The sequence below is a fragment of the Sinocyclocheilus rhinocerous genome, unplaced genomic scaffold, assembly GCF_001515625.1.
Source record: "Sinocyclocheilus rhinocerous isolate Xijiao unplaced genomic scaffold, SAMN03320098_v1.1 scaffold3197, whole genome shotgun sequence".
Taxonomy (NCBI): domain Eukaryota; kingdom Metazoa; phylum Chordata; class Actinopteri; order Cypriniformes; family Cyprinidae; genus Sinocyclocheilus; species Sinocyclocheilus rhinocerous.
Window position 1 is genome coordinate 97,584 of NW_015655585.1, and position 14,970 is coordinate 112,553.

General features: G+C 38.7%; 1 protein-coding gene across 1 annotated transcript; it reads right to left on the reverse strand.

Moving 5' to 3' along the window:
* Nucleotides 1-3,953: 3,953 nt before the first annotated feature.
* LOC107718704 (neuropeptide Y receptor type 6-like) lies at nt 3,954-14,656 on the reverse strand. Its single transcript, XM_016525901.1, has 2 exons — nt 14,306-14,656; nt 3,954-5,996 (listed from the first exon to the last, which is right to left on the reverse strand). Exon 2 carries the CDS (start codon nt 5,878-5,880, stop codon nt 4,768-4,770), a length of 1,113 nt encoding a protein of 370 aa, XP_016381387.1. The 5' UTR covers nt 5,881-5,996; nt 14,306-14,656; the 3' UTR covers nt 3,954-4,767.
* Nucleotides 14,657-14,970: the final 314 nt, after the last annotated feature.

Below are 14,970 nucleotides of genomic sequence, written 5' to 3' on the forward strand. Positions count from 1 at the left end.
ACCTCAGACTGAAGGAAAAGTAAATTCACGTCTGTACAGTAGAACACAGGAGAAGAAGGTTCAACACTCTTCAGCAATAAAAAAAACAATGAAGCACAATTGTTAGTTTATCAAAAGTCATTTTTGCTTATTAGTATGGTTGAACTGGATCATCAAAGGTCAACAGCACAAAAAAGTAATGCGTTACTTTACTAGTTACTTGAATAAAGTAATCTGATTACATAACCCACGTTACTTGTAATGCGTTAACCCCAACACTGATTATTACTACAGACTGGTTTCGTACAAACAAACAACTTTTTGCTTCAGAAGATGTTAATTGATAGACTGGGGTTGTGTGAATTACTTGTGTATTGTGGTGTTTTTATCAGCTGTTTGGACTCTCATTCTCCTTCTCACGGCACCCATTCACTGCAGAGGATCCATTGGTGAGCAAGTGATGCAATCTCCAAATCTGTTTCGGTGAAGAAACAAACTCATCTACATCTTGAATGAGTACATTTTCATTTTTGGGTGAACTATACCTTTAAGAAACGAGTAATGACGTTTATCTTAAATAGAAGTGTTAATTATGTAGCCTAGTCATGGGGGGTGAGGTGACGGGCATGATTTTCCCGCTCCCCACTGGCGTGTTTGGCAGAGCCCTTCATTACCTGCTGTCAGCGAGCGGCATCACATCCTCTGTGCTCTCCGGCAGGCCCTTGGAAGGAATAGCAAAGACAAGGCTGAGGAATAATCTGGCCCGCGTCTGATCTCTTATTTCTTTATTTCGAGAACGAGGGTGGAAAAAACTATGAATAATGCAAAAGTTTGCAGATGGTAAACGGCTGTCTAGGAGAAAATACAGCAATCGCCTCACCCAAGATGACTTCATTTGGGTTTAAAAATACACCCCTGCTCACAGCCGAACTGGAGCAGCGCTCAACTTAATTCACACAGCATCTAAAAACAGTCCTCTGGGATTGTTGTCGCCCACTTTTAAACATCTCTGGCAAATATAACTATGGCAGACAGGCTTTGTTGGAGCTGCCAAACGTACAGTGGAACGTAACAATGTTTGTGACGCAGAAAATCCCACAATTCATCTGTCACTTAAAACATCCGACGTAATACTACGCACAAACAAAAGTTTTCAATTAGTATTTCATTACAGAAAGTTGTAAATAAATGCCTTGATTTTAAAGCATCTTGGCCAAATATGAAATCAAAGGACTTTGATGGCTGAATCATAGATACATTTATATAAATGACATCCGAGATTCATGTCACGGCCTTGAAGCAGAACCCATTTTATATATAGGCTATTTTTAATGTTTTTAGTGGTCTGTCTTGATGCTCCAGATGAAAAGAAATGTACTTTGAGTCATATTGTGAAGTAATGAACAATAAGAGACAGTCCATTTGTAGAATGGCATAAAATAGTGTTGCAATATCCAGCTGCTACGTAAAAAAAATAAAATAAATAAAAAATAAGAGAAAAGGCAATGTCTGTGAAATATATAATGAGGCTGCGACTTCAGATTTACATCTTAAGTAAAAAACAACTAGAATGATAGACATAGCCTATATGTTACTTTACATTCACTTTTAAAATTGTAGTAGGCCTACAGAATGACTATATGGAAATAGATAAACACAGCAGAACCAGAGAAAAAAAAAGTGTTATCTAACCAATGGCTTATTATAACTGGGTCATTTTTGTTCTGCGATACCTTTTGTAATCTGTAACTGTAAGTATTTCCATAAAAGAGCATATCAATGTTTCAGAACATTGGTCAAAATTAGACATAAACTTTATGAATTATGACTTGGTAATTTACAAAATAACAAGAATAACAGTATGAAAATATAGCATTAGCCAGTTAACCATTGTTCAAGGATTGGAAGCTAGCTTGCATAGGGATTGTATTATCTTTTAAAATTGATAGCACATTGATTTTTGTAATATCAAACAGAATAAAACATGAAACAAAACAACAAATACCAGGAAACATCACAGAATTCATCAAATCCATTGCTAATACTTACCGATTCTCAAACACTGGTTTTCCCGCCAAAATAAAATCACTTCCTGGAGGATGATGTTTGTTAAGAGTCTAAATGGATGATTTAACCTCTGTTTACTTAACTGTGAAAACATGATTAAAAAACTGTATATTTAATATTTCATCAATAAACCAGATGAAAATGTGCTGAATAGCTAAAGTAATGCCCTTAAACATCAAAGACTCAAAATGTGCTGCATTTGCAAGTAAATCTGATTGCAGAAAGACTATAGGGGAGATTCTGTCATATCAAGCTGTACACATCAAAGCCTCCGGGCCTCTTTAGATGACGTTTGAATAAATATAACGCAAGAGGGACTCATTTTCGATTAGAGCAGCACAGATAACCCACGGCGTGCTAATAAACTGCGGTGAGAATTATAAAACAGAGGAGATGGCAATCCCTCTGGACAAACGATGATTATCCGTTTCTATAATCTCAAAGCTCTCTTGCTGGTGCGTCCCCTGAGGCTTCTTCGGCCTACACATAAATGTACCCAACTGATGGAGGATTGTCTTGAAACACTTCACTTTCAGATATTGTTGGTGACGTGCTGGAAATCAATGGCAATTTAAAATAAGTGCATCTTATCAAGAGTGAGAAAACAAGGTTAGGTAAAAAGCTTTTATCTGTGTGCCACACGTTTCATCACCTCTGATAAGAAAACCGCGGCAGCAGTGAAAAGAAATGGGACACGTGAGACAACAAATCAAGCGACCTGAGATTTGACCTCCGAACAGAACCCCTTGACCTGGACTCCGTTCACGGAAGAATGGATGTGATTTTAGCACCTAGGATGTCATGTCACCAGGGGCGTGTCTACGTGGTGGCCAGGGGTGGCACCGGCACCCCCTGAAATTTGTCTGGCCACCCCAGGTGCCCCCCCCTACCAGATGTCTTGCGATAGGCTCGCGCGAGGACGAATCTCTCAATGCTCTAGACACGCCCCTGCATGTCACAGACAGCACGCTGAAGAGCAGCATGATCTGGCATAATGAAACCACTCTCTGTGACAAAATGCAAGATGTACTTTTGACCAATGAACTTCCATGACCTTATATGTTTTTTCCAGTTGTCTATGATTATAAGGCTTTTTAAAAATAAATATTTTGTGTGTTAAGTCACACAAAACCTTTCAAGAACATGTTAAGGTCACATTTCACCCAAAAATCAAAGGGAAAAAAAAAGTTTCTCCCTGAGGAAGACAATTTTTTTCTTAACTTTGTGAGACTCTCTTATACATTACAGTTATTAGACAGTAAATATATAACACCCAATGTATCAAAATTTAGATTTCATTTTAATCACCTTCCCCTGACTTTTAATAATTGCTATGAGCTTTATAGACAAACATACTTGTAGATTAAACAGAGTTTTGGCGCCAGCAATGCTGAAGTCATGGGTTCAGTTCTTAAGGAATGCATGAGCTGATAAAATAAATACCTTGAATGCAAAGTCACTGTAAAATGAACATCACAATTTTAATATTCCCTATGTTTTTCAACACCCCAGGAAGGTAGTAAAACATTTTCACTCTTGTATCTGTGATGTAAGAGCATTTAAGTTGTTGGCATTTTAAATCTACAAGTCAGGCAAATTGCCTCTCAAATGGCAATGTGCTTTCCAAAGAGTCAAACTTGACTAAACTGACTACCTTGATGGGCACCAAAAGGGTGATGCCTGGGGTGGAACATTACCTAAATAAAAGATCTCTTTCTGTAAACATGCATTTAGAGGCTCATGCATTGGTAACACAAACACACCTGCTGTATATGCAAATGATTTCATCTTCAGTAATGAGCGGAAAAACATGCAACATAATTACTAACTGAACACCGAACACAGAGAGTGAAGAGAAACAATAAGAGACATTACATGGATGTCATGTTTCCAAATTTATTTGCGCTTTCAGAACTACCATTTATAAGGCAACAAGAACGTCAACACCAAACACTTTTGTTAGAAACTGAACTTTGCTTTGACTTCAATCATCAAGAAAATATGTAATACCAAAATGGCATGGGCACAGTCATGTATCTATTGTAGCAGAAGATGGGTGTGTTGTTAAGCTAACACCAATGCTCAAATGTTTAATATGCTTCCCAATATTACAGAGGCACGATTTCAAAGTTAAAATGCAGCGCAGGTGGTCTCACCAAAGCAACACAATAAATAGTAATAGTTAACAATTCATTAAACAACAACACCAGCAACAACAAAACCGGACAGAAGAAATACTTTGGTGAGGGCACCGACTCCCTGCTACAGTGAATAAATAACTGAAAGAATTGTACATGAAAAGTACTTTCATTATAACAACAACTTGCTGTTTGATGTGAAACGTCAGTTGCGCAATGAGTGCTAAAACAATCCAGCCTCATAAATCAGTCCTTCCTCCCTAACACAAAAGCTTGAAAGTGTCATCAGAGGAATAATCACATTCTTGATGGAATATTTATCCCGTACACGGAGACAGGAATGACGCCCTGACTACCCTAGCTGTTGTTAACAAAACATCACACCGCGTTCCACACCTGGACCCCAGAAAACACAGCAACAGTGGGCTGAGGTTGTTTTTAGATCTCTTGGGTATGAACTGATGCAGAAACCAACATAGCAATCCCACGTCTCCATGGAAACAGTGCCAGCTCATCCTCAACCCCTCCCCTCATTCTTCCCTCCGTTCCTGCCATCTCTTTAGCAGTGAGCGCACTGTTCCGATCACAATAGAGAGCCCTGCTGCATGGATGACACCTTGGTGACGTCGGTGGCCACCGTCGAAAGCGGGAAGCTCTCGTAGGTCTCCGGAACCCCCCAGCCACAATGGCAGCGCTGGAGCGTCGCCTTCAGCTCTTTCTGGAAGTTGGTGTTGAGGAAGCCGTACACCACCGGGTTCACACAGGTAGACGCCATTGCCGTGAGGTGGCAGGCCGAGAAGATGACGTCGTGCTGGCAAGAAGGAAGCACCTGGTGGTACCAGTCAAAGATGGTGTTGAAGACGTTGAGCGGGAGCCAGCAGAGAGCAAAAGCGACCACGATTATAACCAACATGGCGTTGACGCGCTGAGCGCCCCGCGCCTTCCTCTGCCGGGCCTCGGTGGCTTGCTCCACCATGTCCTTCCGTCTGCGCAGACGCAGGAATATGCGCAAATAGCAGAGTAGAATGAGAAGCAGGGGGAGGCAGTATTGGAATAGCAGAAGCGAAGTGGTGTATGCCAAACGGTTGCGTTCGGACGGCCAGAGCTCCATGCAAATCAAGTGGTCGCTGAACGGGTTGAATGGTAGGCTGAGGTTCTGGAACGGGGCGTTAGTGAGGATGTTAAAGGACAGGAAGGGTAGGGAAATGAAGCAGGCCACCATCCAGGTGACCGCCACGGCCAGGTACGAATGGCCTGCGGCGGGCGTCCAGCCGGTGGGGTGGATGATGAGTTGATGCCGCTCCAACGCGATGAGGACCAGCGAGAAGATGGACACCGTGACGGACATGCACTGCACGAACGGGGTGACCTTGCACAGCGTCTCGCCCAGGATCCAGCGGTCCATGAGCGTGTAGATGACCGTCACGGGGAGGCACACCACGCACATGAGGATGTCGGAGCAGGAGAGGTTGGCGATGAGGATGTTGGTGACGTTCCTCATCTCCTTCTGTCTGGATATGATGAAGACCAGACAAGTGTTGCCCACCAATCCCACTGCAATAACGGTGCTGTAGGCCACGATCAGAAGGGTCGTGCCACTCACAGAGGGAGGGCACACGTTGGACTCAACCCATGTTCCCTGGCCCAACCCAGCTGAGGTGTTGCTGATGTTGTCCGAGTTCGCAGAGGCCTCCATAAGTCCCAAAGTTGTTTGAGGAGAAGCTAGGCGTTCACAAAACCGTTAAACAGCAGATGAAAGTTGACTCATTGTTTAGGTCCTTCCATTTATTTGCAGACGGCCAGTTGGTTGACCTGGAGGAAAAGGAGCACGTAAAGACTGTTAGCTGGCATGGACAATATGTTAGGAGGGGTTTAATGGGGAAGGATTTAACTCTCCAAGTGAGTCTCTGGGAAAGGTTAAACCCCCTTAATCCAACGGATGTTTGTGGACTTGAAATCTGACCACAAACATCTTGTTTAAGGAGAGAACACTGCAAATCTCTCTTAAGTAGTTTCACCTCATAATTTCTTGAATTAGCTCACGTGTATGTTTACCAAAACACACGAAACATTCTGCTCTAATAACGGCGTGGACTCAACTAATACTCTTTGCAAAAACTCCCTCAGGATGTTGACAGGTCATCCTGTCCATTAAGCTGACAGATGGAGGTCTCTCTCAGTAGAATTCTCTCTTTATCCCTTTTATCTCAGAGTTCTCTTTTCTTTGCCCTAATATGGCTTTTATGTGATAAAAGCAATAAAAATAATCATATCATGCACTACAGATTTAAAAACTCGAAATATTAGCACATTTTTATACAGAATTAATTTTGATAGGTTTACCTGGTCAACCTCAGTCAGTCTGAAGGTTTTGGAATCAAAAATCTTAAATAAAATACTGGAACTGAATGATCATGTCATAATGTTCAGTTCGGTTAAAGAGTTTAGTATTAATAAATGGTACTTTACAATAGTGTTTTCAAGAACAGTATTGTTTTTGTTTCATATGTTTGGATTGCATGGATTAGGGATGCATTGTTAAGTGAAATTTAAACTCCTAACTATTTCCTTCTCTATTATTCTATTACTCCACATACTTGAGTAAGCACTGCATCTAACTTGACTTCACTTGACTCCTGTAATGCATACAGATTGGCAAATGCATCAAATATTTTACTCCCGCTGCAGTCACTTTGGCTAATTTATTCCTTGGTCCGACCACTCTGAGTTTCTGGATTGAGTAAGTGTTGTAATTAAGCCACTGCTGATATCCTCTCTCTCCTCCGAACCAACTGTCAGGAGTTTCACACCAGCTTATTACGTCATTCATCTCACATGGAGTGGGAAACTGATTCAGGGAATGCCTTACTGAGATTATCTACTCCACAGTTTCAATCCTTCACAGCTCTAAAGAGCATAATTTATCACACATAATCTTTTAAAGAGGACCTCTTCAATTTGCATTTTTACAAATGAAATCCTAGTGCTAGATGCAAGTAGATTGCTAGATGTTTTGGGTGGTTGCCAGTAGGCTTGGGTAACGAAACCTGGTGACAATATGTGCCAAACTGACATAAGCATCATCACCTCCCTTGATCGCTAGTTAAATTATACTGCATTCATGTCTCAGAAAATTCATGTTAACGCAAGTCAAAAAGCTCTGATAATACAAATCCAACACATCTTTGTATTAACAATAGTGTCCATGTTGTTTTCACATTTCGACTTAAAGCAAAACTCGGGAAATGAGACCATCCGATGTGTGTGTGAATGCAGCAATTACACTTGATCTGATAGCAGCATGTAGCCAACTGTTAGCTAGCTAGATTTAACGTGCCTTAAAATGCCTAAAGTTAAACTTCCCTTTTAATGAATTGCAATGAGAAGCATTTCTAAACCTGTTTTCCCCCCAAAAAAGAGAACATTGTGACATGTTTTTACTCCACAACATCAGTCAGTTAACTTCCTTTTCTGATCTTATGTGGCTTCTTATCACAGAATGAGGCAGAAAATATATTCTATAATGTAGTAAAGGCTATGTCATTTAGCAATGGATTATAAATATACTTAATTATGAAAATACTCGAGATGGCTTGAAGAACACAGATAAACGATATATTGTCGCAGTAGAGTGGTTACTGTCTTTATGTTTCATCATTCAAAATGTTTCTATCTTCTTTTTATTGAGCTACAGATAGAGATACCTTTGTCCATATTAGGGATTTCCTGGAGTGCCATGAGTTCTATTACTTCTGTGATGCATATGTGGAGTTTCTGTGCAAGGGCGCCCTCAGGCTGCCAGTATGAATGAAACAGACATTACATGTGTTTATAGTGATCAATATTGGCCAATCCATCCTATTTTGGGTAAAAATAGGAAAAATAATGCTTTTCTCAAAAGAGTAGTAGTAGAGTAGTTGACATATGATAATCCATGTTTTTTTTAAGTATCGGTTCAGGCACCGTTTAGGCACCGTTACCATTTTAAAAGTATTGATTTGGCACAGGTATCGTAAAAAACCCAAACGATAACCAAGCCTAGTTGCCAGGTGGTTATTAACGTGTTCTGAGTGGTTGCTAGGGTGTTTCTAGGTGGTCAGTCTCAGGAATCCACCGCCGTTGCCGCCGTCCAAACATCTATTTTGGACCCTAAATATGGCTTGGATCTCTACTTTAATTCAAGTCTACGGGATTAGCACTTCCCAATAATGTTTCACATCAATAAACAATAACACTACGGTACACTGAATATGCATATGTATTGAAATAAAATGTATGCAAATGTGACATTATAACTTTGAATGATTTTTACATTTTTATTCTTTATTATTCTATTTTTTCTATTTTATTAAAAATGCCCAAATAAAATGAGCATAAGTCGTCACTAATGCAGAAAAGCATTCTAAGATAGAGGTCAGATATGAGAATATGATACATCTGATATATGATACCTCTGATAGATGTGTCCTTCAGAGGATACAAAGTATCGTATTACCACAGCACTGACATGCTGAGATATAATGGCATATATCAGAGGCAGCGGCATCGGAGGTTTGTGTGTGTGGAGAGAGTGACTCAAGAATTTAAGGGAGTGTGTGAAATTATATTAGGCAGAACTAAATTAATCATCTAATTTTCATATCACACAGACAAGTCTGAGCGACATGCTTTCATAACCGCTCACAGAGATTCTCTACTTGTGCAAATCAAATGCTCATTGTCATTTGAGATAAAAAGAAATTGAGGAAATGAATAAACCAAAAAGACAAAAACGAAGGCAAATGAGTTTCCAGCAGACATTTAAATCAAGCTGAGGTCAAAAAGAACATTTTAAGGGAACAGTTCACCCAAGAATGAAGATTCTGACATTTATTCACCCTCATGTCATTTCAAACCCCCTGGAATTTCTTTCTCCTGTCAAACACAAAGGAAGAAATTTGTAGAAGAATGTTTAAGCTGGTCTTCTCCATACAATGAAAGTGAATGGTGACCATCGCTGCTAAACAAGAAGACATATTAATATAACATAGCTTTTGTTTTCCACGAAGAAAAAGCGTAAAAAATTATGCCAAATTGTTTCTTTTTGTGTGAACTGTCCCTTTAACAAGAAAAGCTTATGTAAAACTCTTCACACAGGAAGCCAAAATACGCAACGGGACATTTATCATTATTTGTGAGCTGCTGACTAAGTGTACAAGGTCAGCTCCAATAGATTAGGTCAGAAAACAAAGAGTGAATTGTGCCAAATTGCTTTCTTCCTCCATTAACAAAGCTGACAACAACTACCGCTATCAAACACTTTGGTCAGGCATCTAGTATTACTGAGAGAAGAATCTTGCTTTTCCATGGGAATATTAATGTTTTTACGGCAACCTTTTTATTGGTACTTCATTATGCTTGCAGAACTTAGAATGCTATTTGACTCATATTAGCAGCTGTGAGTCACTTGGGTAATTGACAGCTTTATAATGACCTTGGGATATGCCAGGCTTATCACAACCTCTGATTAAACAGACTCTTGAGGGTACTGTTGAGTCAACAAATAATAATGTGAGCAATCAAACCATTCCTTCAGTCTTAAGATGATTGTGTTCTTGAAGTGTTTAATTTGTTTTTCTTTTAAAATACCTTCTCCAATCTAATTTTAAAGGAACAGTGCACCAAAAATGAATGAAAAGGATTTTTCAAAAAGAGTGTTTCTTCATATAATGTCAGGGGTGTCCAATGATTTAGAAAATATCTTCTTTTGTGTTTCACAAAAGAAAAACACTCAGAGAGGTTTGGAATGGCATGAGTGATGACTACACTGTAAAAAAAATTGTTTTTTTTAAAGTTATAAATAAACCAAAGATTACAGAAGTCTATTTTACAAGAAAATACTGTTTCAGTCCTCACTTTTTATGTTTAATTCAATGTGTTACTTGCTGATACTTTGTAATTATTTGTGAAATTTACTAAAAAATTTTTAGTGAAAACTCTTTCAACAAATTTTTTTCCCCAGTGTATAAGTAACCATTTCTAGGTTCAAAATAGCGTATAAAACATTGATCTTTTTATCTGAACATGCCAACCAACCAGCCAAAAAAAAAAAAAAACACTATGCTATGCTTTCCTAAATTATCTGAAATTTGCTCAATTTTTGTCTGATGGATGGTAATGCGAATAAAGAAATCCCATAGATTTGCATTCAAGGAGAATTCTTGTTTCCATCTAGAGACATGTAGATATAAAAAATCTAATATTTTCCACTCTAATCTACATAAAAAATAGATCTACTGTAGCTGTCAGGGATTGAATCACATTTTGATTAAGAAGTGTATCCCTGAGATATTCTGATAACCATGCAAACACATTTCCGCTGATGATGTGCTTTACATAGACGGCAATTACACATTTCAACAACCTTGGACAGTTGAAAATGATCTCTCTCTTTCTTTGGAGTGAGCTCTCTCTCGACCTTCGGCAAAAGGACAATGACATGCTGCATATGGCAGCTGAAAGACAGTGTTATGGATGTGGGTTCATGGCCAGAGAAGCCTTCAGCATCTCTGATTGAAGAGGAACAGCCTGGCTCTCTGCTGTAGTGGATTTACATCAGTTCTGAGGAACACTGCTGAGTTTCCATAAATATGAGTCTCCCTATAGGATGGTGGAAGGGCAATTCACTACATAGGACGCACACTGAAGGTAATAGCCCTGCTGAAATACCTTAAAGTGGCCCGAGGCGATGTGGTTCAAATCCATCTGGGCAGGCCAACTACACAGAGACAAGCCAATTTATCAGAAAATAAGGGTTGTAGAACAGCTGCTCTACGGCTCCAGCGTAGTCCGTTATGTTGGAGGACATGAAAATAGCAGGAAAGTATAAAGCTATGCTAAAATATTCACTTATAAAAATTCCTTAAAGGATCAGTTCCAGTTCACCCAAATGAAAATTCTGTCATTTACGTACCCTCAAACCTAGTCACTATTCACTTTCATAATATATCCTTACCATGTGTGTATATATACATACGAATGGTAGTTTGTGATTTTTAAAAGAGATTAATACTTTTATTCAGAAAGGATGCATTAAATTGCTCTTAATTGACAGTAAATGCATTTATAATGTTACAAAAATGAATTTTCATCAAATAATTCTATCACGGTTTTCACAAAAATATTGAGCAGCACAATTGTTTTCAACTTTGATGAGAACTGTTGTTAGTGAATCAGTCAGCACATTAAAATGATTTTAATCATGTGCCACTGAAGACTGGAGTCATGATACTGAAAATTCAACTTCGCATCACAGGAATAAATTACATTTTAAAATATATTAATAAAGAAAACAGTTGTATTAAATTGTAATAATAATACTTCACAATATTGCTGTTTTTATTGTGTTTTGCTTAAATAAAATGCAACCTTAGTGAGCATAAGTATACTTTCAAAAACATCCAACACTTTTTAATGGTATGTAGCCTATGTGTACAGGTTTGAAATAACGTGAGAGCGAGTAAATTATGACTGGATATTCATTTTTGACTGAATCTTTTCATTTTAAGATGCATTTTAGCTGTGTCTTTCACCAAAGGGAAGCGTAAAGACTAAAAATCTGTGACAAGCCTTTCGGAGCATAGTTAAAATGTCAGATTTTGGGCCACAGGGCTGTAGTAAAAAGTCCACCCACCATCTCAAACTTCAGCCCGTCCTCTGTCTAACTGCCGTAGGGTGTCCTTTAAGAATCTCACGGTGTCACCTCGCTCCGTAGGAGTCAGGTGTTCAAAATGCACCGGGGGGACGGCTTAAGCATAACACAAGTGTCATAAAAAAATAGTGTTTTCTAGACATGGCATCTTCATCCGACTGATGAAGTTTGACAATCCAACAAAATGTATTGCATCCATCCAGTGACCTTTGATGTTTCCATCAGCCTTTTTAGGTTGGGAAGTCTCCCCTCACAGGCTAATGCGGCTTCACATCAGACAGACATATGTATGATCTCTGCCCATTGAGAACTCCCTCAACACAGCACATGTAAAGACTTTTCTTTTCACCTTGAATCTCCTCATCCTCTGCTGGAAAATATGAAAGGCACATGGACAATCAATGAGCTACAGAAAGGTCTATAGAAAAGAAATACACCTTATAATGTATATTGCAACGGTTCTCAAAAGGTTTTGCTGCAAGATGCAGATTTTACATTGAACATCAAGTATGAACCCAACCTAAAATCACTTCTTACTACACGTGTAATAGAGTCTCTGAGGTTTTACATTTGGCATCAAGTACAAACTGACCCAAAACACTGTCATACACCATATTATATTATAAAATACAAGATTGAACAAGTATGAACAGACCCCAAATCACTTCTTACGTCAAATGTAATATAGTCTGTCATATGTTCTTTTACCATTTGAAGTTTTGTTCCATTTCTTATAATGCAAACCCAGTTTGACTAACTTCATCCAAATGACACATAAATTGGAGCCTTTTGCATCAAGAGCAAAAGATATTCAAGGCATTTCTTCTCCCTTTTAAAAGTTGACTTAGCCATTTATTTTGCTACCTCAATTTAAGCAATTATATGGTTAGATGCATTTAGCCTAATTTTTTGCATTCAGCATCATTTTTTCCACTGATGTGCGACCCATTTTTATGTATATCAATCCACCATTTGGTTGAGAATCACAGACTTCCATTTTAAGCAACATAAACTTAACCTTATGACCATCTGTTGCTATTGAGCAGATTTTTATTTCTAAATAGATTACAATAATGCATTGCCGTTCTTCCATTTTGTGCATGAAATGTTCTATGATATGCAGCTCAATGCTACGTATTGCTCATATAACGTAGGAATACAACAGAACAATGCATATGGTCAAGTACAAACCCTTGAATTAATACTAAATAATGCAAGGGGTGGTGATGTCTGAAAACTAATCTTAGATGACTTATTGCTAGATGATAACTGCCCCCCATTATGGCTTGACTGAAGGGTCTGTCTGAATCGAGATACGGTCTCTGGAAACAAGTAATGGTCTATTTTAAGAGAAAAGGAAACCGTAATCACCATTACCTTGAGATCCTTTCACACCTGTCGATCAAACCGCCGGGAGGGAGACACCATAATAAACACTCCACAAGGGTAGAAATCATTCTTAGTCTATATACAAAGTGCAATAAATACCTCTCATCTTCACATGTATCCTTAATCTTGTGTCTCTCGAGTTGCGTAACTGAACAATCCTTGTGTCTAGCCTTGACAAGAAGCACACATTATGATGATATGTAATGTGATATGATATGATATGTTAGGATGATGCAGTCAATATGGGACTGCACTTCATCCTGCAACATCTGGACAAAACAGGGACTTATGTGAGGATCCTGTTGTATTTTATTCACATCTCATTTTTATTATCTGTGTGTTGTTGTTGTCTCCGTGTACTGGAAGCTTGTGACACTATAACAAATTCCTTGTATGTGCAAACATACTTGGCAATAAAGCTCTTTCTGATTCTGATTCTGATTATCTTCTGAGATTACAGAATTTCAATGCACACTGACAAGCACATGCCAGACATCTTAAATCCCACTTGAGGAAATCTCGGGCGCATTTTCTGATTATTCTTTCCCAGAATTACTATTTCCTTGTCGCGTTCAGCTGTCAGCTAGATCATTCTATCAAATCTCAAATTCCAGCTTGTTGGAAAAGGTGAAAACACTCTGACCTCCTTTCAGTTATAATTTCCATCAACAGATATCAACATTTCACATAAGCACCAACTGGCTTCATGCTCAGAGACTTGAGCAAACTGCTCACTAGATTGTACATTCTAAATGACTTTTCTAATAAGTAGAAGTTTATTTATAATAAGTGAAGCATAATTACACCACGGATATCTCAGAAAAGCTTATTTTTATCTAAAAGTTCCAAACCGCACAGTTCATATCACATGCCAAGATTCAGATTATGAAAATCAGTTGCATAACTACTCAACACAGAAATGCGAGGAATCCTAGAAATTCCTTTAGACGCGTTTAAACTGTGTTCACGTCACACATCTGCACAGATGTTCAGTTTTTAAATCTCTACAGCGCCATTTTCACCATATTTAAAGCGATCTTACCAGTAAAGCTGTGTTTTCTCCAGCGCTGATGCCGACAGTGCGGTGAGAGTCTGAACTCGACTAATGATGGAGGAGGAGGATGCTGAAACTCCCTGTTCCAGCAGCAGCAGCTGTCTGATTCTCTGGACGGGACTTCAGGCGTGCAGATGGGCAGAAAGTGTCGAGATGAAACGCTGGGAAACTTTGCGTGGATGTGAATATTGGTGTCATCCTCCCCCTCGCGCGCAGATTTCACAGGCTCCTTTGGCTCATCACTCGATTTGTTGTTGTTTGGAGCTCTCAGCAAACGGGCTTGATGCTACATGCTGTAAGAAAGGTTAATTAATAAGATTTTAATTAAGGCTAATTGACAAGTCACTGCTATAATGTCAGTGTTCGTATCAATGATTGATTAAAAATAAGTGCCTCGTCATTTAGATGATAAATTTATCAGCATTGATATTTAGGGTTGAAATTTACATGGTTATGATAATAATGTTATATGGAATTATAAAAAGGATTCATTTAAAACGGGAAAAAAAAACGTTGCTTAGAAACCCAATCTTTTCGTCTGTTTTACGTGTTTGAAAAACGCTTACAGCCTACCATTTTCTACAAATTATTTATTTTAGTGATGCTGAAAACCTATCAAGTAAACTGTACAAACATTTGTCACGAATACGCGA

Excerpts from the sequence above, each read along its gene's own strand:
- LOC107718704 (XM_016525901.1), bottom strand. The coding sequence starts at position 5,880 with ATGGAGGCCTCTGCGAACTCGGACAACATCAGCAACACCTCAGCTGGG.